At 40.4% G+C, this 25,639-nt stretch overlaps 1 protein-coding gene across 1 annotated transcript in view; it reads left to right on the top strand.

Moving 5' to 3' along the window:
* The first annotated feature begins 9,560 nt into the window (after window positions 1-9,560).
* Window positions 9,561-25,639, top strand: part of grip2b (glutamate receptor interacting protein 2b) — a 173,028-nt gene continuing 156,949 nt past the window's right edge. The window contains exon 1 of the mRNA XM_085457259.1: window positions 9,561-10,199. Coding sequence (XP_085313385.1) covers window positions 10,043-10,199 — 157 coding nt within the window. The 5' untranslated portion in view covers window positions 9,561-10,042. The remainder of the gene's footprint in view (window positions 10,200-25,639) is intronic.

Genomic DNA, 25,639 nt, shown 5'->3' with positions numbered 1-25,639 from the left:
GAATATGCAATCGAAAATATGAAATGTTCAGAATCACAGTTAATCAGGTGTCCCATTAGAAATCATTACACTTGTGAATATTTTTTTTCAAGTTTTTTAAGTTACAGATGCTATGAATTCCTAATACATAAAAAAGTGACTGCACTAGTTAGATCAAAAGCTTTACATTATCCTCAAAATGTGAGCTGACTTTTTCAGAGATGAGTCAAAGAGCTGTGTCTGAACACTGTGTAACCATCAAACATCATCTCCAGGGATTTGGCTGAATTTTTGGTGAGCCTGAAATCAGATTTTCTCTTTATTTTTTTGTGTTGCACATTTTGTGTTGCTTTCTTTTCTTTCTTTCTTTCCTTTTTTTTTTTATTAGTGTACGCATCATTACTTTTATTCATGAATGTGATCATAGAACTACACTGGTTATTTTAGTTTGCAAGTTTTTTTTATTAATACCACCAGCTAGTATCTGTACACCATTAGGGATTTGTGTACATTGTGTAGAGAAAGTGTACATTATGGGCTGTGTGACCATGTATATGTATGTATGTGCAAAGTGTAAGTCACTGCAAGCTGAAGTGATTAATTCACACCCCCACATGATGAGATAGTTTCATAACCAGTTCATGTGGAGTACCGATGACGGTACATTACCACACCCACACAACCACACAACCTCTCGTACACACACATACTCACAAACTGCACATGCTTTGTTATGAAACTTCAAACACTCTCCTAGCACAAGGAAAGCATCCCTTTAAACCACTCTCAGCAAATTCACAAGAGAAAGTTTGTATAGCCCGTGAGTGTTTGTATGTGAGCGCTGAGGATGTCTTTTTGTGGTCCTCTCCTCTTGTGAGGACCAACTGAAAGAGATGAGCAGGAAAATCCATTATACCTGCATTGTTCTGTCAATTTAGTTAGTGTTTCATACGGTATGTCGTTTTAAAGGTCACAGACTTTGATAAGTTTCTGCATGAAAAATCAGTTAAATCATAATTTATTTTTTTTTATTCATTAGCCCTTTATTTAAAGTGCAGAGAGATTTTTTTTAAATTTACTAATCTAAAATATTTTGGATGGGTGTGGAACTTAAGAATCTTTGTATGAAATGAACCTACTGCAATCCAATGAAGATGCTGTACCTGAGGTTAAACTGTATGTTAATATTTTCCAGTGACAAACACCTTGATTTGTGTCAGGGTCCTGGGTCTCCTGACCCAGCGTTTTAGTTCATTGTGATTTTTGTATTATTGTACTTGGTGTGAGTTTCTATGGTTTCTAGTTTCGATCCCTTGCCCTTCATGTTTCTCTGTGTCCCCTCTGTTCTGTGTAAGTCTGTGTCTGCATGTTTGAGTTCCCCTCTGTGTCTCTCGGTTCTTAGAGTCCTCTGCCTTATGGTTTATGTCTCTGTTTTTCTTAGTTGCTGTCTCCACTGTGTCAAGTTCGCGTCTCTGTGTGATCCTTCCTGTTTTACTTTGTAGGTCCGTGTCTTATGTGAATGTGTCCTGCTTTGCTCGTCTCATCAGTTCTAATTTCCCCCAGCTGTGCCCTCCTTCTGTGTCTCATTCTCCTCGTTACTTCCCAGTGTATTTAGTCCCTGTGTTTCTCTGAGTCAGTGTTGCGTCGTACCCTCAACAAGCTGTGTGTGTTTTGCCTCCGTGTTACCAGTGTTTTGTTTCCAGCTCCAGTTCAGTATTCTGCTTCAGTGTTTTAGTCCACCAGTGTTTTTGTTTGTCTTTGGGTGAGTTTAGTTAGTAAGAGGTTTTCCAGCAATAAAGCTGCGCTTTAAGTTGACCTTCTGTGTCTGAGTCCTGCATTTTGGATCCACCACTCCTGCTTGCCCGCCTGCCACACAGCCAACCATGACAGAACGACGCAACCATCAAATGGATCCTGCGGACTCACGGTCTCAGTATCTCGCGCAGTTGTGGAATTACTGCCGGGAAGTAATCCACGCTGAGGACACCCCCAAGAGACTCCTTCAGGTGGTCTTTTTTGACAACTTTTTGTCTTCCACCCTCTGCACAGCTGGTTTTTTGGACATTAACAGATTAAAACAACTAATAACAGCTCTGAGAGCCAGGATATGCTTCGAACTGTTTGGCATGGGCGGTCCAGGCACGGTAGAGTCAGCTACCCTCCTGGAAGCCCTCGCTGCCTGGTATTCTCAGCATCAGCATCTGTTCCCATCAAGCTTTATCACTAAATCATTCCATCCTCCCTTAAGAGAGGGACTGCATCCTCGTTGCCTTCACCCCAGTACACCAGCGTCACCTGTGTCTCCAGCAGCTCAGCTCCCAGTGTCACCTGCCCCGCAGCCTCCCTCAGCTCGGTTAGCTGCCCCGCAGCCTCCCCCAGTAGCTCCAGTGCCGCCTGTAGCGCAGGCCCCAGTAGCTCCAGTGCCGCCTGTAGCGCAGGCCCCAGTAGCTCCAGTGCCGCCTGTAGCGCAGGCCCCAGTAGCTCCAGTGCCGCCTGTAGCGCAGGCCCCAGTAGCTCCAGTGCCGCCTGTAGCGCAGGCCCCAGTAGCTCCAGTGCCGCCTGTAGCGCAGGCCCCAGTAGCTCCAGTGCCGCCTGTAGCGCAGGCCCCAGTAGCTCCAGTGCCGCCTGTAGCGCAGGCCCCAGTAGCTCCAGTGCCGCCTGTAGCGCAGGCCCCAGTAGCTCCAGTGCCGCCTGTAGCGCAGGCCCCAGTAGCTCCAGTGCCGCCTGTAGCGCAGGCCCCAGTAGCTCCAGTGCCGCCTGTAGCGCAGGCCCCAGTAGCTCCAGTGCCCCCGCTACCCGTAACTCTGGCTCCAGTAATAGTGGTCTCACACACTCACTCCATGCAGGGAGAAAGTATAATTTTACCTCAAGGTGCTTTTTGTAGTTCAGCCGCCTTTGGCACAGTTTGCCGCTCCAGGGCTTCCCCAGAGGCTAGGTCCCAGTCCTCAGCTGATTCTGGACCCCTGGAGTTTAAGCAGCCACCCGAGGGACCGCTCCGGCCTTCGTCTCCTGTTTCCGCTGGAGGGTCCGAGGGACCGCTCCGGCCTTTGTCTCCTGTTTCAGCTGGGGGGCCCGAGGAGCCCGTCCAGCAGCCTTCCTCGTCAGCTGGTGGTTCCGGAGAACCACACCGGCCTCATGCCTCGTCGGCTGGAGGGTCCGAGGGGCCCGTTCAGCCTCCCGTCTCCGCTGGAGGGCCCGAGGAGCCTGTCCAGCCGCCACCTGCGGCCGCTTCGTCGTCGCCTGGTCCAGCTTCATCCGAGTCTTCGTCCGGTCCGGCGTCATCCGAGTCTTCGTCCGGTCCGGCGTCATCCGAGTCTTCGTCCGGTCCGGCGTCATCCGAGTCTTCGTCCGGTCCGGCTTCGGCCTGTGCTTCGCCTGGTCCAGCCTCATCAGAGCCTTCGGCCTCGCCTGGCCCAGCCTCCGCCTGTGCTTCGCCTGGTCCGTCTGTTCCTGCCTTGTCATCGCCTGGTCCTGCCTCGTCTGGTCCTGTGCCCACCGGGCCTCAGCCAGTACGCTTGACACTGGAGCGCCGCCGCTGCCTTCCGCGCGGCCGGCCCCCTGAACTGCTCCGTCGTCTCCTTCGTCGCCGCCGCTGCCTTCCGCGCGGCCGGCCCCCTGAACTGTTTGGACTCCTGTGCTGTCGGCCCCCGGGCCGGCCCCCTGAGCTCTTCTGTTTTGGACTCCATTTGCTTCGGTGTTTTTGTTTCGTGCCCTCCTTCCTGGGCCCCCGCCGCCCGCCCTGGTCGGGTTGTTTCCTGTTTTGGGCGGTTTTTGTTTTTTTTTTGTTTTTTTTTTTCATTTTCTTGTGTTGGGCTGTCGGGAGCCAGCCCTTGGGGGGAGGGTACTGTCAGGGTCCTGGGTCTCCTGACCCAGCGTTTTAGTTCATTGTGATTTTTGTATTATTGTACTTGGTGTGAGTTTCTATGGTTTCTAGTTTCGATCCCTTGCCCTTCATGTTTCTCTGTGTCCCCTCTGTTCTGTGTAAGTCTGTGTCTGCATGTTTGAGTTCCCCTCTGTGTCTCTCGGTTCTTAGAGTCCTCTGCCTTATGGTTTATGTCTCTGTTTTTCTTAGTTGCTGTCTCCACTGTGTCAAGTTCGCGTCTCTGTGTGATCCTTCCTGTTTTACTTTGTAGGTCCGTGTCTTATGTGAATGTGTCCTGCTTTGCTCGTCTCATCAGTTCTAATTTCCCCCAGCTGTGCCCTCCTTCTGTGTCTCATTCTCCTCGTTACTTCCCAGTGTATTTAGTCCCTGTGTTTCTCTGAGTCAGTGTTGCGTCGTACCCTCAACAAGCTGTGTGTGTTTTGCCTCAGTGTTACCAGTGTTTTGTTTCCAGCTCTAGTTCCAGTTCAGTATTCTGCTTCAGTGTTTTAGTCCACCAGCGTTTTTGTTTGTCTTTGGGTGAGTTTAGTTAGTAAGAGGTTTTCCAGCAATAAAGCTGCGCTTTAAGTTGACCTTCTGTGTCTGAGTCCTGCATTTTGGATCCACCACTCCTGCTTGCCCGCCTGCCACACAGCCAACCATGACAATTTGACTCATTAAAATCAGTGGGATTTGGCAGGTGGTGGAACCCTATGATCCAGCATGGTGTTACAGCCTGGGAAAATGACTCACCTCAAAATCCCTCCAAAAATGGTTTTGTACTATGAGCGCTGATGGTCTTGTTTTCTTTATGGATCAGCTAAGAGATCAGCTGGTCTGTGCTGCTGCTGTGGTTCTGAGATTTTCTGCACTTTGGGGATTTAGCTATCTGCATTCTACAATATATCTGTAGATCTTACATTGGTTTTTGAAGTTTAAGTGAATAAAATCATTCAGCGGGTTACTTATGAAGGAAAGTGCTCAACACAAAGCTGGAAAAAAATGTCTGGAGTTCAGTGGACAGGTATGGTCAGTTGTGTTAAAAAAAACAAACAAGTAATGCACAGCTACTGTTGATATAATTGATTAAAACTGTAGGCAACTGAATGATATTTTAAATGATTTTAAATGCATTGTGCAGTACTGTTTCACATTTAATGTTTACTGCCAATGAAACATATTATTCTCAAAAAGAAGAAACAAAACGATGAATAACACGTGAAATGTCCCACTGACATCCAAAGTGCTTCATTTCCACCTTAATTTTCTGCTAATGTACTGCAGTAGTCAAAATGAATCACCTTTTAGGTCCTGGAACCTGGTGAGAAAGCCAAATACTGAATTGAGGCTATTCCTGTCTCCTGTAGAGTCTATAATACTTTAAAAGTTGTTAATGTGAGCTCTGAAGTCAGTCCTTTCACTGCACAGAATGGCTGCCAGTCTGCAAATGACCTCCTTTTTCAGACTCTGCTGGACTTCAGCTTTCCTTCAGTTTATTTTAAGAACTTAAAACATATTAAAGCTGTTTTTTTGATAAGAGACTGGACTTCAAGGAAGAGCTGACTGATACCAGCTGAAGTCAATAAAATGAACCATAGCTAAGACTAACCATACAGTAAATTTATTCTCAACATTCAGCGATTTAATGTTTCTATCTATCCTATTCAGATTACATGTCACATAATTGTCATGTTTCGGTTGTGTACAGGCAGGAGAAGGACCCACACGCAAAGCTCACGACAACAAAATTAAACTCAAAAAGCTGCTTTATTGCATAATGGCATGGAAAACTAAACTAAACTGGGCCGTGGATAACTAACACACATCGAAACACAGCCATGAGGGAGACTACAACACTGACAAAGAGAAACACAGGGCTTAAATACACAGAGGGATAACGAGGGAATGAGACACAGAAGGAGAGCACAGCTGGGAGTAATCAGGCTGGACGAGACAAGGGAAGCAAAACTAGAAACGCTGACATGAGACACGGACCTTCAAAGTAAAACAGGAAACACACTGACTGAACTCTAGACATGCAAACTTAACAGCAACTCAGAAGACAGAACATAGGGACCTGAAACATGGGACAGAAAGGCACAGTAGACACAACGTGGACATAACAACGCCACAGGGAAAGATTAAAACAAAACACAGAACCTCTTAGAAAATCTGTTTTTTGATTTTGCTGAGTCAATCGCATGCTGGCACACCATTCAAAGGGTACCTTTGGTACCTACATGGCCTGGTTAAAGGAGAAGTTTTTACAGAAACACCGTTAATATCCGGTCATACCTAGGAACCGCTTCAGTTCCCGCCTGGTGGTTGGAGTCGGATAGTTTAGGATTGCAGCAATTTTCGCCTCCACCGGGCGGACCTGTCCAAAACCAACCTGCTTACATAGGTACGGGACTGTTGCCTTGTCAAACTTGCATTTAGCGAGATTGAGGCCTCATCCCCATCCAAGCCTCCATCTTCATCGTCATGCTAATTCATATCACTGCTGGGATTCTGTTCCGCTATGATTGGTCATCGGAGTATAATCATTAGATAGCTTAACTGAATTCTCTATCTCAATAAATCATCTTCAATTCTTCCAAATGATCCTTACCTAATGAGTTTGTTCACACACTGTCACTCTGTTTACACCACAGAAACATCCTATTATAGAGAGTGTGTGATACTTTTCACAGTACAATCCTCTTAAAGGGCTGTGAAATAAAATATTCCTTTAAGAGGGTTTCAATAAAACCAAAAAGAATAAACAGAGTTTACACAAGTTATGGAATTAATCTTGCAGGTCAACAGATGACTACAGTTGACATAGGATAACAGAAAAAAATATGGCTTCTTATAAACTACCATTAAAGTTACTCTATCAATAACCTCTGGATTGATTTTCTTCAATTAACTGTAAAACTCCACCGATGAAAGTGTACTCTGAAGTGGTGCTCTTGCAGAAGCAGCTGGTTTGTGACATTCAGAACCCTGAATAATCTTCACTGAGTGACTTTTTAATTTCCTGGAAACAATCAATTTCATCAGGTGTCACATTTTTCTTTTTTTTTTTCTTTTTTTTTTTTTCTTTTTTTTTTTTTTTTTGGCCTGTCCCGTTTGGCTCTTTTGCCATCAGAATTGTTGTCTAAAGGCAAAGAAAGATGCCCAACGGATTTACTTTACCAAATTGACCATCCCAGCCTTGCCGTAATGGTCCATTTGATTCACCTTTTATTGTTTATTTTATTTTCACTTACTGAATACGGGACAGACTTGACTGGGGGAAAGAAGGGGAGAAAGAAAGAGGGAAAGAGAAACAGCTGAGAAGAGGGACGGGGGAGAAGGGCAAAAGACAAAAACCAACAGAACGGGCAGAGAAAAAAAATGCATATATCAATCACCTGGATCACCTGCTGAGAAAGAAAAAAGAAAGCAAGCAGAAGAGAACAAGAGTAATAGAATAAACAACATCACAATGATATATGGGAATATGACAGTAAATACTAAATGTTAAACATTATTGTGCAGCACATAAGATCAACAGAACACAGTGTGCTTTGAGGTAGGAGCCAAAAAGGGTGTAGTTTGTGGGTGTGATCACCCGTGTGTACACCTGTGAGCATGGACGCGCTTGTTTTTTGTTTTTTTAAAAGGTTCCTTCATGTAATAATCTGCTAGAGGATGTGGGGGGGCCACAGCCCCGTCCTCCAGGGCGTGAAGCAGGTGTGGAGGAGATCAAAACTCCAGACATCCAGAGGCCCCCAGAACACAAGAAACCATGGAAGACCAACAGAGGGGCAGCTGCGCCACTATCCCGGAAAGAGCTGAGGAGAGTCCCAGATGAAGGCTCACTCAGCAGCCGCGGAGCAGAAGCCAGGGGGAGTTGCAGTGACGCGCCCGTGAGCTCCGCCGGCAGCCAGCTGCGCCTGAGTGACCGAGCCCCAGGCCGAGAGGCCGGGGGCACCCCACCTCCGAAGTGGCCCGAGCGAGCCCCAGGCTCCAGGCCCCGATAAGCGGCCGCCAAGGAGTGAGCCGGTGTGTACCCGGACGCCCATCCCCGGACACAAAGAACCACCAACGCACCGATGTCTGAGGGGGTCCGCCACTGGCAGGGGAAGTGGTGGTAGGGGGAGATAGGCCTCCAAACCTTGGAGGGCCTGAGATGTCCCCAGAGAGGTGGCGCCTGACACCCAACCTGACATATAGACACAGACATACAGGCACACACAGACACAAACATCCATTCCCACCCTCATGCTCTCATATACACTTACTCCACACTCAACCAACGTGGAGACAGACATAAAGAGACGTTGTACACACGATCACACTCCCCAAGCGTACTCTACAAACCGGGTCTAGGTGCCCCCGCCCCTGGAGGGGGGAACTGCACCCAGACCCAGGTGGTGTTTCCCTTTTCCCTGCGGTGGGGGGAGGCAGACCGCCCCGACTCCGCAGCAGCAGGAAGGCTCCACACTCCAGACCGCAGTCGGACGGCCAACTCCTCCTCCTAGTCCTAGCCCCCCTGCTCCAGCAGGTCGCAGAGAACGGGGGTGAGAGAAGACTCCGAACCTCCCTCCACCCGCTCATTGTAATGTTGATGCATGTGTGTTCTAAGGTGCATTTAAAACCCAGGAGGGCTTGGAGCTACCTGCCAGAGAGCAGCAGGTAAGCGCATAGTCCCTCCTGCTAGCCCTCAATGTCTACGTGTATTTAAAATTGAGTGTCACATTTTTCAAAGAGTGCAAACTTTACTGCAGGATCAAACCACATGTACAGATGGTCTTGAGCTTGTGATCAAAAAGCATGTCTAAAACCCCTGGAGTGAGTTTTCATTAAAGCTATGTGGAGTTCACTCTCTGACTTCTGCAATATGTCTGTGTGTGTGTGAGTGAGTGACTCCAAGGCTGAACGTGTATAGTATAGGTTATATACTTCTTTGTGTGTGGCCATGAGTAATTTTGTGTATTCAGCAGCTAAGCAGAAGCGTCCACAATGTTTTCCTGCCTAATAAAACAATTGTACCAGAGTGTGCATACTGTATGTGCGTTTGACCTCTTCTCCAGAGGAGATAATGAGCTTATTATGGAAGGACACGAAACAGAGATTAAAGAGTAGATGAGAAGAAGCAGAGGGACGGAGGGACAGAAGGGGGAAAAAAGAAGTGGCTGGGTGATGACAGAGAGAAAGACAAGAATAGTAAGAGACACTAAGAGGGTCAGATTAGATGTAGGTGTTTAGAGAGGGAAATGAGAGGAAAAAGTGTTGTCAAGGAGGCTGGTGGAGTGGGAGGTATGGATGGATAGGAGGATATGAAAGACAGAATCAAAGATGGAGGTACAGATAACGCCATACAGGGATAAACCAAAAAAGGAAGGATGGGGTAAATGTATAAGAGAGGAGAAGGAAGGAAATCATGCGGCAGAGACATCGTTTGATTGAAGAAGTTACCAATAATTCCTGTGATTGTGTGTGTGATTGTGTACGTGCTTACTGACAGAATGAAAAACTGGGTGCGAGAGCAAGCAAGAGAGTGAGAGAGAGAGAGAGACATAACAAAGCATAAAACTGCAGAAAGACAAAAAACTAGCACCATGCTGGGTCTTTTTCATGTTGCTTTTTCCCCCCTTTTGGGAAAAGATAGGCAAAGCAAAGCACCAGCTGAGAGTTTTGGAGGTTGGATGTGGGGGTGGTGCGGTAGGGAGGTGGGCTGGGGTGGAGATAGATGGAGAGTGAGTGTATAAGAAAGCAGGGTGGGGGTGCAGCCTCTCCCTTTCTCCCTCTACTCTCTTTTCCCTCAGTGTCTCACTTCTCTCGCCGTTTCGTGCAGATTTTCCGTGAGCTGAACAAGGGGGAAGAAAGAGCAGGAAAAAGGAAGAGAAGGGCAAGAAAGACAAGGAAAACAGGATGGCTGAGGTGTTTCTGAAATTAAACCTGGGTAATTAGGTGCTACGCTGGAAAGGGAGAAAAAAAATTGAGGTTGGTAGAAGAGGGCGGAAGAAGAGGAGGTTATTTCCGAAAAGCAAAGGAGTAACAGTGTTGTAGAGAGGCAAGGGAGGGGAGAAAGAAGAAACTAGTACATAGAGTGCTGAAACTTATAAGCATTCCGGATAAACAGTTACAAAGAAGTTAAAAGAAAAAAGAAGCAAAAACAGAGACGAGGGAAGATTGCATCCGGAGCTGACAGGTGAAACTCGGCTATCCAGGATGGACAAAGTAGAGCGAGTGATGAAGATGGTGAAGAGGATGTCACCAAGGAAGAAGAGGAGGGAAGGAGGGGGAGGAAGGGCAGGAGGACCAGGAGAGCTGGAGAGCCCAGATACCCTGTGTGATGAACTCTGTCGTTTCAGCCTCTGCATTAGCGGTGAGAAGCTGCATCTCAAAGTTGTGTGTGTATATGTGTTTGTGTGTGTGTGTGTGTGCGCATACGCGCAAAGTTTGATGTTGTTGAAGAGTGATGTGAGTGATATAGTGCTAGTGTGTTTCACAGAAATGTCTGCATTGTTTCTCTCTGTACTAGTGGCTTTGTTTACAACGTATGGGTTGGCTGCCTTTCTTATTAGATAACAGCAGAGCATATTTGTGAGCTCTCTGGCTGGCATGTCAGAATATATATAATATCAAGTGTTTCCTCGATGCAGCTGCTGTGGCTGGCAGATTGCAACACTGATGTGAAACATAGTGATTTGCAGACACCAGTGTGTGTATCTGTGTGTTGGTCTGAAGTGTTTGGTAAAGGAGAGATGTTTTCATTTCTGAGTAAAAAATGAAAAGCAGCATCTGTACTAGAAGGAAAAAAATGGTCAGATTACCTTAATTGGTTTCTGCACTCGTCTGAATAATGACTGTAACAGTGTATTTTAGTGATGCAGAGGTTAAAACTCTGATAGCAACATGTTAACAAAAAAGAAAAGAACGTTTTCTGACTGTGTTTTCTTGTTTTGTTGGAATTTCAGCAGTAAAAGGATATGTTTTAAAGGCAAACAATTTCCCTTTCACAAGTTTGACCTGTGCATTGCATTTGAACAGTAAACTTGTTTCTGTATCCGCGGTTGGAAACCCTTTCTTCTAATATAGTGTTGGATCAGTAGTTCCTCTATAACTGAAAGGAAGTGCCGAAATGTTTGAGTTATTTTTCTTCTCCAGAGATGTTGGACTCTTCGTCTTGTTTTTGTGACTCTGTTTTCCAGTGTTATCTGCTACTCCATTCAGTTAATGAGTTACTGCTACTGTTTAATTAGCTCTGAGCTGGCTAGTGGTGATGCTACAGCTTGTTGTCTACCTCATGTTCTTCAAAGACTTTGTAGAGAGTTTCACAGAGGGTTCTCTTTTTAATGCAATTTTGGGATGTTTTTTTCTTGCTTTGATTGTAAACAAACATTAACAAGAGGGAAAATGAGTGCGGTAGGCAAAAGTCAATATAGAGAAAAAGCCTAAGCGGTTTAAGATGTGTCAGAGAGGGAAAATATGAGTGTGCATATTTTCTTCTTGAGCCTCACATATCCCTTCTCAGAACAATATGTCTAATCACTCAGCAGATACTACAGCAGCCTGACTTCAAACGCCATCAAACGACCATCAGAGAACCAAACATTACACTGCAGGCTGAGAAAGGTCACTTTCAAAACAAGAGAGAACTCGGGAATATCAAGGCAAACATCCCCCTCTGTTCTAGCGCAGTAGATTATGTTTTCTTCTTCTTTCAGACAGCATACTCCATTTGCTGAATACTTTCATCACATCTTACAGCAACAGGAGAACAATGAAATGTTTAGTATGCCTAGTATGAATTGCAAACAAGTGGGTCTGATGAAGGGATTGCTTCACCAATAATAATGATGTATAACAGAAATTTCCGTCCTCCAACGAGAAATTGGTATGTGCCCTTTTTTGCATTTAAATTCCCTTGTGTGCTTTCAATCCCACTGAGTGTTCTTCAATCCCTGTTGTACCCGTCCTCAGCCAGCAAACCAAAAAATTGTCCAGCTGTTTATTACTGCTTGTAAACCACACTGGCTGATTGCCAACCACTAAAAAATACCCTGATAAAATGTGAACAAAAAGATTGGTTAAAAGGTCCATTAAAGCTTTACACACAATCTGTTCAAATAAGCTCAATAAGCTGGTCTATATCGTGACTCAAAGATAGATAGACAAATAGATAGATACTTGGGATATATGCAAAATAAAAATAGTACAGTCTACAATAAACAACAAACATTTAACAAAGTTAAAGTGCCACAGGAGTTATACTGGGAGAAATGTATGTATACAACAGTAATACAAAAACAACAAAGAAAAGAAAAAAAAACTAAGCAAAAATAAGACTGATAAATAAGAGAGTAGTGCAAATTGCATTAATAAATGATATATACACTATTAATCCAAGAAGAAACAGCATCATGAAGGTATATTCGAAAAACACGTGTAAATATGCCTGACATGTGATCAACTGTCACAGAACGAGTAGTTATTATACTGATTTATACAGCTTTATAGAGTAAAGCAGCAAAAGACAGAAATGTGATACAAAGCTGTTCCTTTTAAATTTGAGGTAAACTTGCTGTTGTTGATATTTAAAAGGGATCTTTAACAAAATGCAGGTTGTTACACAGTTTTCAAATACATTTGAAGTCAAGTATTTAGAAAGAGTTTTTAATTAAAAATATTCCAACTTATGTTAGTTAGGGTTAAGCACATGGATAAATATATAGTTAGGCATAACATGGGAGTTTGGATACTGTAGATATGATCATGAAAATTAACCTTAAGAATCTTCAACTATTAGTATGTATTTTGTGGGATTTTGCTTTTTAAAAAAGGAAATAAAGCATATTCAAAGTCTTTGTTTCAGAACCAGAACAGTTTGCTAAAACTAGATCTTACTGGGATATTTAAAAGAATCAGATGTGTTAAATTGAGATAGTGTGAAACTGTAATCCATCCTCCCACCTACTTTTATTCTAAAACTCTTTCAGAATTGGTTCGTGCATGTGTGTGTTCTGGAACCTAAATATACTCCCGAGCTGCTGAGCCTCTGTATTATTTTCATGCGAGGACATTTTCATCTCTAATCTGCATATTATAATTGTGCCTGATGCAGTGAAATTATCAGTTCCACAGTGAAACTCTCGCCGAACTCCTGCAGCTGTGGACATATATACTGCAAACTAGATGTGTTACTGCGGTGGGAAATTGCCATTAGCTTGCAGACATATCCCACTCGAACTCAAACCAATCATCTATCAAACCAACAGGTTTGCTGGATATATAGATAAAATAATCCTCCTGCACATTTCGGAGCGCAGGCATGTTCGCACACTACAAGAACACATTTTAGCGTGACTCTGTGACCATTTCAATTTGCTAAAAAGAGACTGAAGGAGCATAAAATGTCCCTGCATTAACAAAATCCCAAAGTCAGACTACAGTGGAGTATTATATCCCTCTACACAACAAATACTTTTCTTTTTTTCAAAAAGCCATCTCAGAGCTGGTTGGACTAAGTAGTATACAAACCATATCGTTAGCTTCATAGCATAAGTGCCTAAGTCATTGACTTAGTCAAATGACTTAGGCAATTATGCTATGAAGCTAATGATATCTTGCTTTATTGTTTCTTTGTAAAGCATGGTATTACCTCTAGAGTACTACTGTGATCAAGTTGTTTGGGGATAAAAAAGAAAGCAAAGTACTTTGGTAAAATTTGTTAGGCTTGGTGAAAACACAATACTTTTACAATGGCCAGAAAATTGTGAAATCAACTGAATTCAGTCCAATACATGAATAAATCAACTCATTATATTTATACTGTACATTAGGATTTGAAAACAGTTTGGAAGTGCACATCAGTGTAACCAGTGTTAAGAAAGCTGTTGCTGATTTCTAGCGTGGGGTGTACTTTTTTGTATGTGTAGAAGGTAGAGCTGTTACATGTCAAAGTGTCCTTGGGATTTCTGAAGCCGAAATTGCCTTCAAGGCATCCATCACTGGGAAGCTTTAAGTGCGTAGAATAAATCTCTCTATAATTTTGTGTGACTGTGTGAATTTTAATTATATTGTGACGTGCTGGATTTGTAATGTAAAATATATACTACAAAAGCATTTTATCCATTCCAGTTTAACTTAGACTGTGAAGGTTTTTGACAAAGAAAAAAAAAGTCACTTTTAGGCTATTTTACTAGATAAATTAATGCTGTCCTGCATTAAGAGTCAAGTTGGCAGCAAACAACTGTCACTTTAGAAGGCCCCTTTTCATTCTGACCATCATATTTCTGTTACAAAATAATGAATCTGGCAGGTGAATGTGGGGATAAAGTTGTGAACAGATATTGGATTCCTAGGTCATTTACAATTACTCATGTGACTGAAAGGCCTTTTAACTAGGGAAAAAATAAGACTGAATGCATATCAAAAGGAATGCAGATCGAGAGGGAAATCAGTCTGTTTGACCTCCTAAGACCCGAACTCTTCCATGGCATGCATTTTTAATTTCTCTTTGATATTTGGGCATATTGGAACCCGATGAATGTAAAAACAAAGAATTACCAGATTTTAGTAATCTTACAAACATCGCTGCATTTTAGTTTTCTGTCTTCATTTATGTCTGAAGTGATAGCAGAGCTGTATCTTTATTTTGTATTTTTCAGAAATGCCTCAGTCAGGACATGGTGTCAACAGCTAATGACATTTTATTATAAAGTAGAACTTTAAAAAAAAAGAAGCTAGAGCTGTTTTAAGTATGTGTAAAATGTGATTTGGCTTTTGTAGGAGTCTATATTTAAACATCCTAATTATTTTTTACATAGTACAGAAATCTCTTTTTAAACCAACAGTAAGGAATTATAATATTTCTATGTTGTTTTATCAGTGCTTACATGGGGTATTTTTGGTGTTAAAAATAAATGACTGATATGACTTTGTTCATATTTTATTTCTTTTAGAACTCATTTCTTTCACAGTCAGTTTAAGGACCTGTTTGATATAAGCAAACTTAAATAGCTGGACTAAAATATATTTTTGAAATGTATTGATTTTTCTATGGTGCTACTATTGTAATTTCTGTTGTAATTATTATGCTAGCTTTGGTATTTGTTAATGAAATAACAGACATGTGAAAAGAAAGTTTTCACAGGACTCTATGTAGTCCTGTAAAAATTAACTGCACTCTTACTTTTTCCCTTACCCTTACTGAGGGTAAGTAGCAGAAAAGCGCTGCTAGTCAAATACACTGGATTAACTGATCATTAGCCAATTCAACAATGTCTATAAAAGCAGAAGTTTGCGCTGTTTGCTTCTTTGTATTGCTTCCTCAGAATGCAGGTGAACAATGACACACTTCAAAGAAATGGAGGTTGAGGCATAATTACCACTAGGTCAGACCATGCAATGCTCAGAGAAATTGCAAAAAACCCAAAGTCAGACTCCAAAGGCTTCAGTTAGCATGATAAGAGTTCATGACAATAAAATTAGACTGATAGGACTAAAACATGCATGGCTTATTTGGAAGGGCTGCCAAGAGAAAGTCTCCTCTCACTAAAAAGACAGCATATAATGGCTTATGTTTGTAAAGTGGCTTCTGAACAAACCATAAGACATCTAGAACAATGTCCTTTGGATAGATGTGGAGATCTCTGGCAATAGTGCACAGTGCCACGTTTAAAAAAACCAATCACAGCACATCACCATCAATATTTCATGCTAATTGTCGAGCACTGTGGTGTGGGGGTGAGGAATTGAACTTGTTTTACAGTCATTTAGACTTTGGAGTCATTGACCTGAGCATGGACTCCTCTGTATAACAAAGATTCAAATCTGAGCCCATATGTCTGGCATCTAAAGCTTGGCTGAAACTGGTAACATGTTCAGCAAGGCAACAGGATCTAAAGTACACAGCAAATCTACAACTGATTGGCTAAAAAGCAAATCAGTCCAAGATCTGGACCAGATCTCAACCCAATTGAAAGGCTGTAGCAGACCTTAAGAGCTACATAAATGTATGTCCTCAATCCTCAGTAAACTGAGGTAAGATTTCTCCACAACAGAGACTAATAAAGTTGTACAGCAACTTATTGCTTCAGGTTATTGTTGCTAAAGGTGATCCTACACCCTCTCCCGCTCTCACAGGACTCCATATAGCCCTGGGAAAATGTGGGTTTTTTTTTTTCAGACCAATGCTCTTCTCCATGCACCGTGCAAGTAGGTGAAGTTGTGCCAGAAAGTTACTTTTTTCCCCCTATTTCACTATTTAATTCATTATTGACAAATTCAGCCACTTATTGTCTGACATCAGTCACGGTTTTTGTTAACTTTTTTACTGTTACCTTCATTTATAGACATCCTAACAGCCAGAACAATAAGTCTTCAACTGGATATCGATTTTCTGCTATTCTGATATTGCTGTCTACATCAGAAGACTCAGCAAGAATTGGCACTCGCCACCAGAGACCTAAAATGGCTTGTCTACATTGTTAGTGCTATAATCAGTAAGTTTTTTAAGTTGGATTTACAGTGTAGAAGTGGAAAAAAAATCTCTAAAAATCAATGCAAATTATCATTAAAAAGAATCCAGGGTGCAGCATTCTTAACCCCTGGAGGGTCTTGGGTCGATTTGTGGCTCCTAAGACCAATAGTGTATGCATTTTTCTAGGACCCTCCAGGGGTTAAACATGTCATTGCATTTATTTTGAGGGGCTATATTTGCAGCTGAAGTGACCCACTTTTGCCTAAGGGATCAACAAGGCTCATCATACCATCTTACTTATCTCTTTGGCTACAGCAAGACTGATAGCAGTGTTATCATATCATCTCACCAGAGAGAAAACAGCACAGTTTAACGTGAGAGTGCTTACCAAGTGATGTGACAGTGATGATAAAGGTGCATCCAAAATGGTTATCCCTGAAAAATAAATAATTTAACATCAACCTGTTATCTGATGTGACTAATAGCTGCTCGACTGATTGGGACATGTCATCTTATTTAAACTTTAAACTTTAAAATTATAGACATAATGCTGTCATTTTTTATGTGATATACTAAATGATTTAAATTTTCTTATGTGCAAATGTTGGTTTCTAGTATTTTAAAACATGTTAATACAATTCTATTAAATACTCTACCCAAATTGAATTGGAAAAAAAAGAGTTTTTATTGCCTGAAAACAAACAATCAAACAAACAAAAGAATCCAAAATTATCACAAAAAAATGGAACACATGGTAGCAATAACAAGCAAAACAGACACTTAGACAAAGGAAAAGACAAGACAATAATGAGGGCAGTGCACAGAATCACAAATCACATGAAGGAACCAGAGCAATACAGATGAGTAGACTAGCAAAGGTAAAATAAGAAATAACAGACAATCACCAAAGAGCAGTTAACAAGTTGACAGAGACAGGGGAACAAAGACGAACAAAGGCACTAACAAAAAGACAAGACTGAGCGATGCAAACACTGAGCACTAGAAACAGAGGAATGAATAATAATTCAATTCAGTTTTATTTATATAGCACCAAATCACAACAGCAGTCACCTAAATACATTTTATATTGTAAGGAATACAGAGAAAAGCCCATCAATTAAACGAGTCCCTATGAGCAAGCACTGTTTGGTTGGCTTTTTGGTCCATTTTCTGTTTTCTAGAACTTATCCAGATTCAGGTTGTAATGTTCCAGACAGAAGACTGTTTTAGAACTTCAGTTTCTGTGTGGTAAGTTTGGAGAGGTTTTTTTATTTTGATATCTTTGTTTTTGGACCAGTTTATAGAAGGAAGACATTTGCAGTCTTGGTTAGTTTTCTTTTTGCTCAATCTAAGTTGCCCAGCTGGCTAACCAGGAAGAATAAGCTGAGATTTGGGTGTCCTGCCCATCTGAAGGTGGAGTTTGCACAGTTTAGGAATGTGTGAGTTTAGGAATAATGTGGCGGCCTATTGGACGTGTACTTTGGAGCAATTTATACTATAATTGCAGATGGTCTTAGAATCTGTTTTTAAGTTGTTGTTTTTTTGGTGAGTTTATTTTGATAATGTGTGTGTGTCATCTCTTTCTTAGTTTCTTTCTTTTTTCTTTCCCTTTTTCTTTTATTTATTCACTGCCAGCCATAAATATATACTACTGGAAGCAATATTTTAAATAAAAGAATCCCTGCGTTATTCCACCCATGATATCAGATATTGTGACTGCCATGTCTTTGGCTGAACTCACAAGATACATTTAGTAGCTAAACTTAGGTGTTAAATCTCTATTTTCTTTTTTCTCTCCCATCTCTCTACCCTCAGCACTCCTTTTTCTCATTCCTTTGGTTTTCTTTCATCACTTGTTTCCTGTTTCATATACTTTTCCCTCAATCTCTCTTTCTGTTTCAGTCACTGGTACTACAGCCGTGTGTGGGTGGATATTTAATTCCTTCCTCTCTCTTCCCCCAGATCTTTCTAACCTTATATCACTGACTGGATATCCATGTGTAATGTTTTCTGCTTCTTTCTGCTGCTTTGTTTTGCTTTAATTTTAAAACTGATCATGAAACCATGTGTTTTATGAAAAGTATGAACATTGCGATTTCAAGATAAAAGTAAGACCTGTTTATGTATGGCTTGGAAATAGTGGTGCTGGTTAAAAAAGGAGGCAGAACTGGAAGTGGCATGGTGGAAGATGCTGAGTTTTTCACTGGGAGTGACTGGAAGGACAAGATTAGAAATTAGTATAGTTTGCATGGTTTGGAGACAAAGTTAAAGATGTTTTGAGTGGGTGTAGTGAAGAAGGTTATACCGAGGAGCGGTGTGACTATGGTGGGGCAAGATGGATGCAGGTGATTCAGTGTGCTGACCTCTAAATGGAGCAAGCAAAAGAAAAAGTGAACATTATGTGATAATGTAATAATGATAACATAATTAATGTACTATTTTTAATCTATGTTTGTGTATGAATACATAGATTAAAATAATGTAATTAGGCCACTATCAGTTAGCTTCAGTTATATGTGGTGTTCCTAAAAGCATCCCTTTCTGGAAAATTAACATAGGAAATGGCCTGAAATTGGTTCTTTTTCTTTTTGATTTGTTAGAGTTAACTAGTCACAGTTTAAGTATTTTTCCTATTTAAAGTCTGATTCGTGTCTACTATATTCCAAATGAATGAAATATGTTGGCCCAGTTTTTGTGGACGTTCTGGGAGTAGACCTATAGTTATTTAGGTTTGCCAAAAATCCCAATATTCAGTGTTACTGCATTACCTACTATTACCTAGTAATGCATATAATTCTCATCTTCAAGAAATTAAAGTAGCATTGGAATTCCAAAATGACTCTATATAATACCAGTGAATGTTGTTTCTGCTTCTTTTAAACCCTCTCCATAACTTCTAGCTGACTACAGAAAAGGCCACTTGCCAGGATAGTTACTTGAGAAGGCTGATCCGAACAGGGCAGCTCACAAGAAAAGAGAAATAGGGAACAAAAGAGGTGCTTTTTTTATACATATATATAACGCAACCAGTTGACTCAGCACACTCTGAAAACAAAATTGGTAATTTGCTTCCACACAGAATTCTCTGGGTCGGGAGGTTGATTGGCTGGTAGACACCCATGACAGAATTGGGAAAAACATTCCAAGCATCACTAACCAATGACCTGTGCGTCAGACTGGAGAGGCCAGTTTAATGTAATCTCTGTGCAGGAATTAAGAATAATATTATTAAATAAAGGAAGATTTCAACCAAAGATACAGTCTGTATTAATTTCCATTGTAGGGTACTAAAGAAACAGACCTTGGGGCTAAAGTGGCCTGATTCCCATGTAGACCAGTTATCCACTGAAAATATCATAAAATTAAACACTAAAATCCTATATTTCATTATTTTATAATTTCAGAATGTACATTATTTCTAGCAAGACCACAAGAGGACCTGCACCCTCTGGTAATGACAATCTGTGTAAAAGGTCATTTACAGGAAAAATGTTGGATGATTTAAAATGTGAAAGGAACAACATTGTACATGAAAAAAACAAACAAACCCTGAAATGAAACCAGCATTTAACACAGTTCCTCTGCTATTAGTTTAAAGTGCTATTTGATGTTGGAATTAGTACCTTGCCTGTTTGTCAGTCATCCTGGTGCTGTTTAGCTACTTCTAGTGTATTTCTATAGCATCCTTTCAGTAAGTGATCTTAAACTTTTTGTAGATCTTTTCATGTTAAATTCCTATCCTCAATGTATCTGGGCTTGTTCACAACCTGTTAGTCGTGAATTCTCCATCCTAGGTTTGAGCTTCATGACAACTGAAAAGATTGGACAAGACAAATCATTTAAGGAACTGGAGGATTTTGACATGAACATAAAGCATAAATACCATTCTAAATATCTATTTATGTATTTGCTTACATGTCAAAAATAAGGTTGTAATGCTATTTCAAAATGACGTTTTAGGTTGTCATTAGATTAAGGTTCTTGATATGCCAAGCAGTGCACAGACAGCATTTAGACACAGTGCTGCTATGGAATGTGCACTACAGAAGTATAAATATTTCACTTTAAACCTGAAGGAGAGCAAGTTGTTTAGAGGACAAAGGGACAAGGTAGAATGAAATTCTGCATTAGCAGTATCTTATTATATCCTCCTAAACCCTCCAGTTCAATCTCTATCTTCCTCTTCCAGAAGTACATATAAGCTACAGTTACACACACATGCCCACAAGTTTTTAAAGCCAAGGCCTACAGCACATGCCACCCCATCCACCTTTAAATTTAGCTGACTATTAAAAACATGACAGCTAGATTCACTTACAACTGACATTGACTTGCATAGTTTTAATGCACAACACACAACACAAGCACAGGAAGCCATCCAAATGTACAGAGTCAGAGAGAGATCAGCAGCATAGCAGAAGAAAAGGGAACTGTCTCTTTTCTGTTCCAACTTCTATCTACCGCGGGGGAAGAACAGCATTCAAGAGTTGTCTGCCATTGCTGCGAGGAGAAAAAAAAATCCCCCTCTCCTTCTAACTGTCTTTCTGCTTGATGCTATTTGGAGCATGAGGAACATCATGTGTTCTGTTAGAGCTTTCACATCTGCACATACTGTCATTGACAAGACACTTGTGCTGTCTGATTTACTTTTAACTTCCTCGAATGGATTGGAATCCATAATTTATTATTTTATTTTTTGTTTTTTGTTTTTTAGCATCTATTTATTTTTTTGTTGTAAAAGTTGCAACATTTTGAGTTTTTTTGCAGCTTTTGTGAAAGTTAACCCTTGCTCTCAGTGTCAGTCTTCATAAATAAGTTAGCAAACTTATCATTGCCTGTTACATTCACAAATTCATGATCTTTACATGCAACCTATATAAGAACTGAAAGAAGAGAATGCACAAGGTGCTTTTCCAAGTGGGTATATCATTTTTAAAGCTTAGTGTCAGGCTGGAACATTTTGATTTTTTATGAGCTAAAAATCAATGCAGGAATCCCTAAAAAGTAGTGGAATGATAAAAAAAAACTGAAACCATAGGTGGGTAGTCTTGATATCCATTTATATATGGTAATGCTAAAAAAAAACCACCAACAAAAACAACAACAACAATAATAACAACAACAACAACAACAACAACAACAACAACAACAACAATAATAATAATAATAATAATAATAATAATAATAACGTTAATATTAGTAATGTCTCAGTAAACTACTAAATATAAGTATCTGTTTTGTCAGCATTGTAATCAATGTTTAATGTCTCATACATAGGGCTGAAAGTTAGGGACACTGCTCATGAGTAATATATTATGTTGTGACATTTTTTGCAAGGATTGAGAAAAGTGCTCTAAAGAGTGCTGCATATTATGTGACTGGAAGATGCAAGTAAACTCTAACTGACGCTCAGTGATCAAGGTGAGGAATATGAGCGAACACTGCACAAGGAATTTATAATGAGAAGTCTGAATTTATAACGTATGTTTGACATTTCAAGAACTGCACTAAACATTACACTACAAATTTGGGTAAAGAGACCATAGAGTGTTTTAACTCATTCTTTAGACACTGTGAGTCTTGTTTAAATAAACCCCAGCTGTTTAAAGAGGTTATGGTGGTTCTTCCCATCATGTAATTATAGAATCTGATTTGTTTTTGGTCCCAGTTTCCATTCATTTCTTATCATTTCCATAAATAAAATGCACCATTAGTGCCCTCAACCACATTAGCCCTCAATCAAATCTGAACAGCGAGCATTTGATATTCACTGATAAAATCATCAGACAGGTCCTGACTTTTTTTGAAATAACTTTTTTATTTTATTTTAGAAGGATGTCTATGAAGGGGCAGCACAGTGGCATTTAGCACTGAGTTAAGCTCCCCCATCAGGCTGGGGCCTTTCTATGTGGAGAACATGCACAACCTCATAGGATAAGTGGATTTAGGTTTCACTAGTTAACTGTTCCTTTGTAGTAAAATAAGTAGAGACTTACTATTTGAATACTGCTGATCATTCCCTAACAATGATTAATATAAGTCTAAGGAAAGAGTCGATGTGTGACAGCACACAAGTCAGTGCGCTGAATGATGAAAAAATGTAAAGTGATCAAAGGAATAGGCCAGAGGTGCTCCAAAATGCAAATATCTGTTGGAATTTTCATGGTCAGCAGTTCTTTGAAAACCGATAGTCACCTGACGAGGAACAAAAACCTTAACAAGAGGGTTTAATGTCCATAACAAGGGGTGTTAACAAGAAATGTGCTCTAACGTGTCTCAATCACATTTGCTTCTTTTTAGATGAACCATATGCTGGCTTATTGGTTTGTTAATTTTAAATGATTTAAAAATATTATTGAAGTTTAATTACCACCTGGCGTTTGGGTTAGGGTTGGGGTTTTATCTCTGAGCATCAACGGACTACTTCTTTGGGATGTTTCAGAATTAATTTCCAACTCATGCAATATACTAAGAGAAAATCAAAGAACAGTGAGGTAAGATTGAATTAATTTTGCTACTGTTTGTCCACAAGATGCAAACTAGATATTTCGTTTAGAAATGACAAAAATATAAGAAAAAATAGCAGTAAGTGTGAAATAGATGAGAAGAAAGTGGTCAGAACAATAAAGGATAATTTCTACATTTGAAAATTAGTTGAAGGGGCATAAATGCAAAAAAGAAAATTACTAATGATCTGAATGCAAAGAAGGTGGTAGAAATAGCACAGATTGTCGCATGTATTTATTTTCCCACTGTTGGTTGGCTAGCTCACCAAGTGTACCATCAAACAGGGGAATTACCCTGTGGCGGTTCCTTTTATGTGGAAGCCTGCTGTTACAGACTGGGCGTCCACTGGGAGTCTCTCTTTCACATCCTTGATCTGATTTGATTTCATTCCTTTCAGTAGAAAAGACACATTGTTACAGTAAATGTTGTTCATGGGTGTAGAGGTTGAGTTAAGGTTGATTTTCATTCAATTTTCAGCTATAAAAAAATGGTCAAACTGTGTAATACTGTGCCACTTTAATAAACAGCACAGTACAGCAATATGACAAATCAAACACTCCTGTCTATCTCATATTAAATACAACTTTTTGTATGACAAGTGTTCTTTTATCTACTAAGGAGTTCAGTTCCCATATTCATAACAATACCGCATACTGTACATGAACTCACATCTATTTTACAGATACAGAAATCTATGTTATACAGCTCAAGAGCTTAAAGTGATGACACAAAACGATTTGTGTTTGATTTCCCACTTGATGATTCCAGACAGCTGTTGATTTCACTTGGTTTCATTTCAATGTTCCGAAGCTTACAGCAACCCTGCTGCCACAGAAACAGTTGCAGAAACATTTTTTTTGTATTTATCATTTCATTAGATGAGATCAGTTGATATTTTAAGAAAAGGCTTCATTCTATACCACATTCTTCCCTTCTGTATCGACCCTCCTCTCTTCTAGTGCCAGGAGCCAGTCTGTCGCAGGGCTAACACACAGAGACAGACAACCATTTGCACTCACATTCACACCTATGGGCAATTTGGATTAATCAATTAACCTATCCCCACAAGCTCCATGTCTTTGGACGGTGGTAGGAAGCCGGCGTACCTGGGGAGAACCCACGAAAACACGGAGAGAACATGCAAACTCCACACAGAAAGACCCCGGCCTGATGGTGGGATTGAAATAAGGACCTTCTTGCTGTGCGGCAACAGTGCTAACCACCGTGCTGCCACTTTGTGAACATTACTTTTTTTAAAAGCACAGTTACTGACAGCTCGATTATAAAGTTGTACATTTCAGTATAGCCCTGTTAGTTGTTTGAATCTACAGCATCAGAAAACATTTCCTTTCAGTCATGTGAGTGACATGACACACTACCAATGCTAATGGTGTAAAAAGAGTGGTTTGTCCACTGTATTTCTCTTTTGACTTTTAAGCTAGTAGTCTAGTTTTTTAAGATAGGCTGTGATGTGGTACTTTGCATTCTTCTCCAAGTGCTAATAGTCTTGCATTCTTTTGTGTTTTTCTCTGTACAGATGAAGTTGTGCTTTTTCATACCTGAAACACTGTGTGTTTTAGAATACAAACTTTGATCATTTAACCTGTAAACCTTAAGCATATTTTAAACAATCGTTTCAAATTAAACTAGCATCATAAATTCATAAAGTATGCCATCTTTCACTAACTCAAACAAAAAACAAAAAAAACATAATTTTAAGTTAAAAATTTTAAATGTCAGTTTAAATCATTTGATACTATTAGAGTCAAATATGTTAGCATTATTTAGCCAATTTTTCATATTTAGCTGGACATTAGAAAAAAATGACTGCAGCTTCCCAGGTGAACTCGTTTTATGCAGATTTATGCTTGGAGAAAAACATGTTCAGACTCATCAGGATAGTTAAATCAGATATTATGCAATCGTTATTATGCATGTACCACTGAGGGAAGAGCGCAGCAGCTGCCTTCCTCTTTGCATGACATTAGATGTCAAGGGAGTATGGTTTGTTGTTGCATTGTAGGATTGAAGCAGCAGTGGGTGCTGTTGCTTTCTGTTGCATCAGATACTTAAACAGCTAAGACATGTTTGGAGAATAGAGGAGAAAACACTTAGGCGTAGGCGGGAAAGGAAGAAAAATGGGTAAAAATATTTAGAGGGGAGAAACTTTTGGAAAAAAGGGATGAGGAAGCACAGAAGCATTTCAACATGACATATGTCATTTGGCTAGATTAGATAAAATGACAGGAAAAATGATGTCAGGTAAATTACTCAAAGGGAAAACTGGGAAACTATAAGGGAAAAGAGACAAAAAGGAAAAGGAGAGACTGAGAAAAGTAAGTCTGTGAAAGAAAAAGGAGAACATTCATAACGAGACAATGAGGAGGAGGGACAAGGGGGAGAAAGAAGGAGGTGAAGAAATGTCTGGCATTTAGATGACAGATGAGATGCACAGAAGCAACAGGAGGAAACAATTGATTGAAGGAGAGGAAGATAATGGAGGACAAAGAGAAAGAAATCAATTTTCTGTCTACAAGAAGATGAAGGAAGACATTTGATTTAAATGACTTGAGGGAATTTTCTCAATACTATCCCGCTATCTATCTTGCTGTTGTTTTTATATAATTTTGCATATTTAATTACATCTTTTATAGCTAATATCTGCTTGCAAGTATATCTGTCTCTTTGTCACTTTGTCTAAATATTTGTGTACTAGTATAGCACACATATGAGTTTGTGCAAGGTTTTTCCTTCTGTATTTGTCTTTGTTTTGTTTTTTCTGCCTGTATGATGTGAGCAGTTTTGTTGTTCTTTATTTTTTACATCAATTCTTA

The sequence above is a fragment of the Copadichromis virginalis genome, linkage group LG5 (assembly GCF_057382275.1).
Source record: "Copadichromis virginalis isolate Kocher_CV1m ecotype Utaka linkage group LG5, C_Virginalis_male_GT1.1, whole genome shotgun sequence".
In the NCBI taxonomy this organism is placed as follows: domain Eukaryota; kingdom Metazoa; phylum Chordata; class Actinopteri; order Cichliformes; family Cichlidae; genus Copadichromis; species Copadichromis virginalis.
The sequence above is the reverse complement of the archived record's forward strand: the minus strand, read 5'-3'. Positions and strand labels throughout refer to the sequence as shown.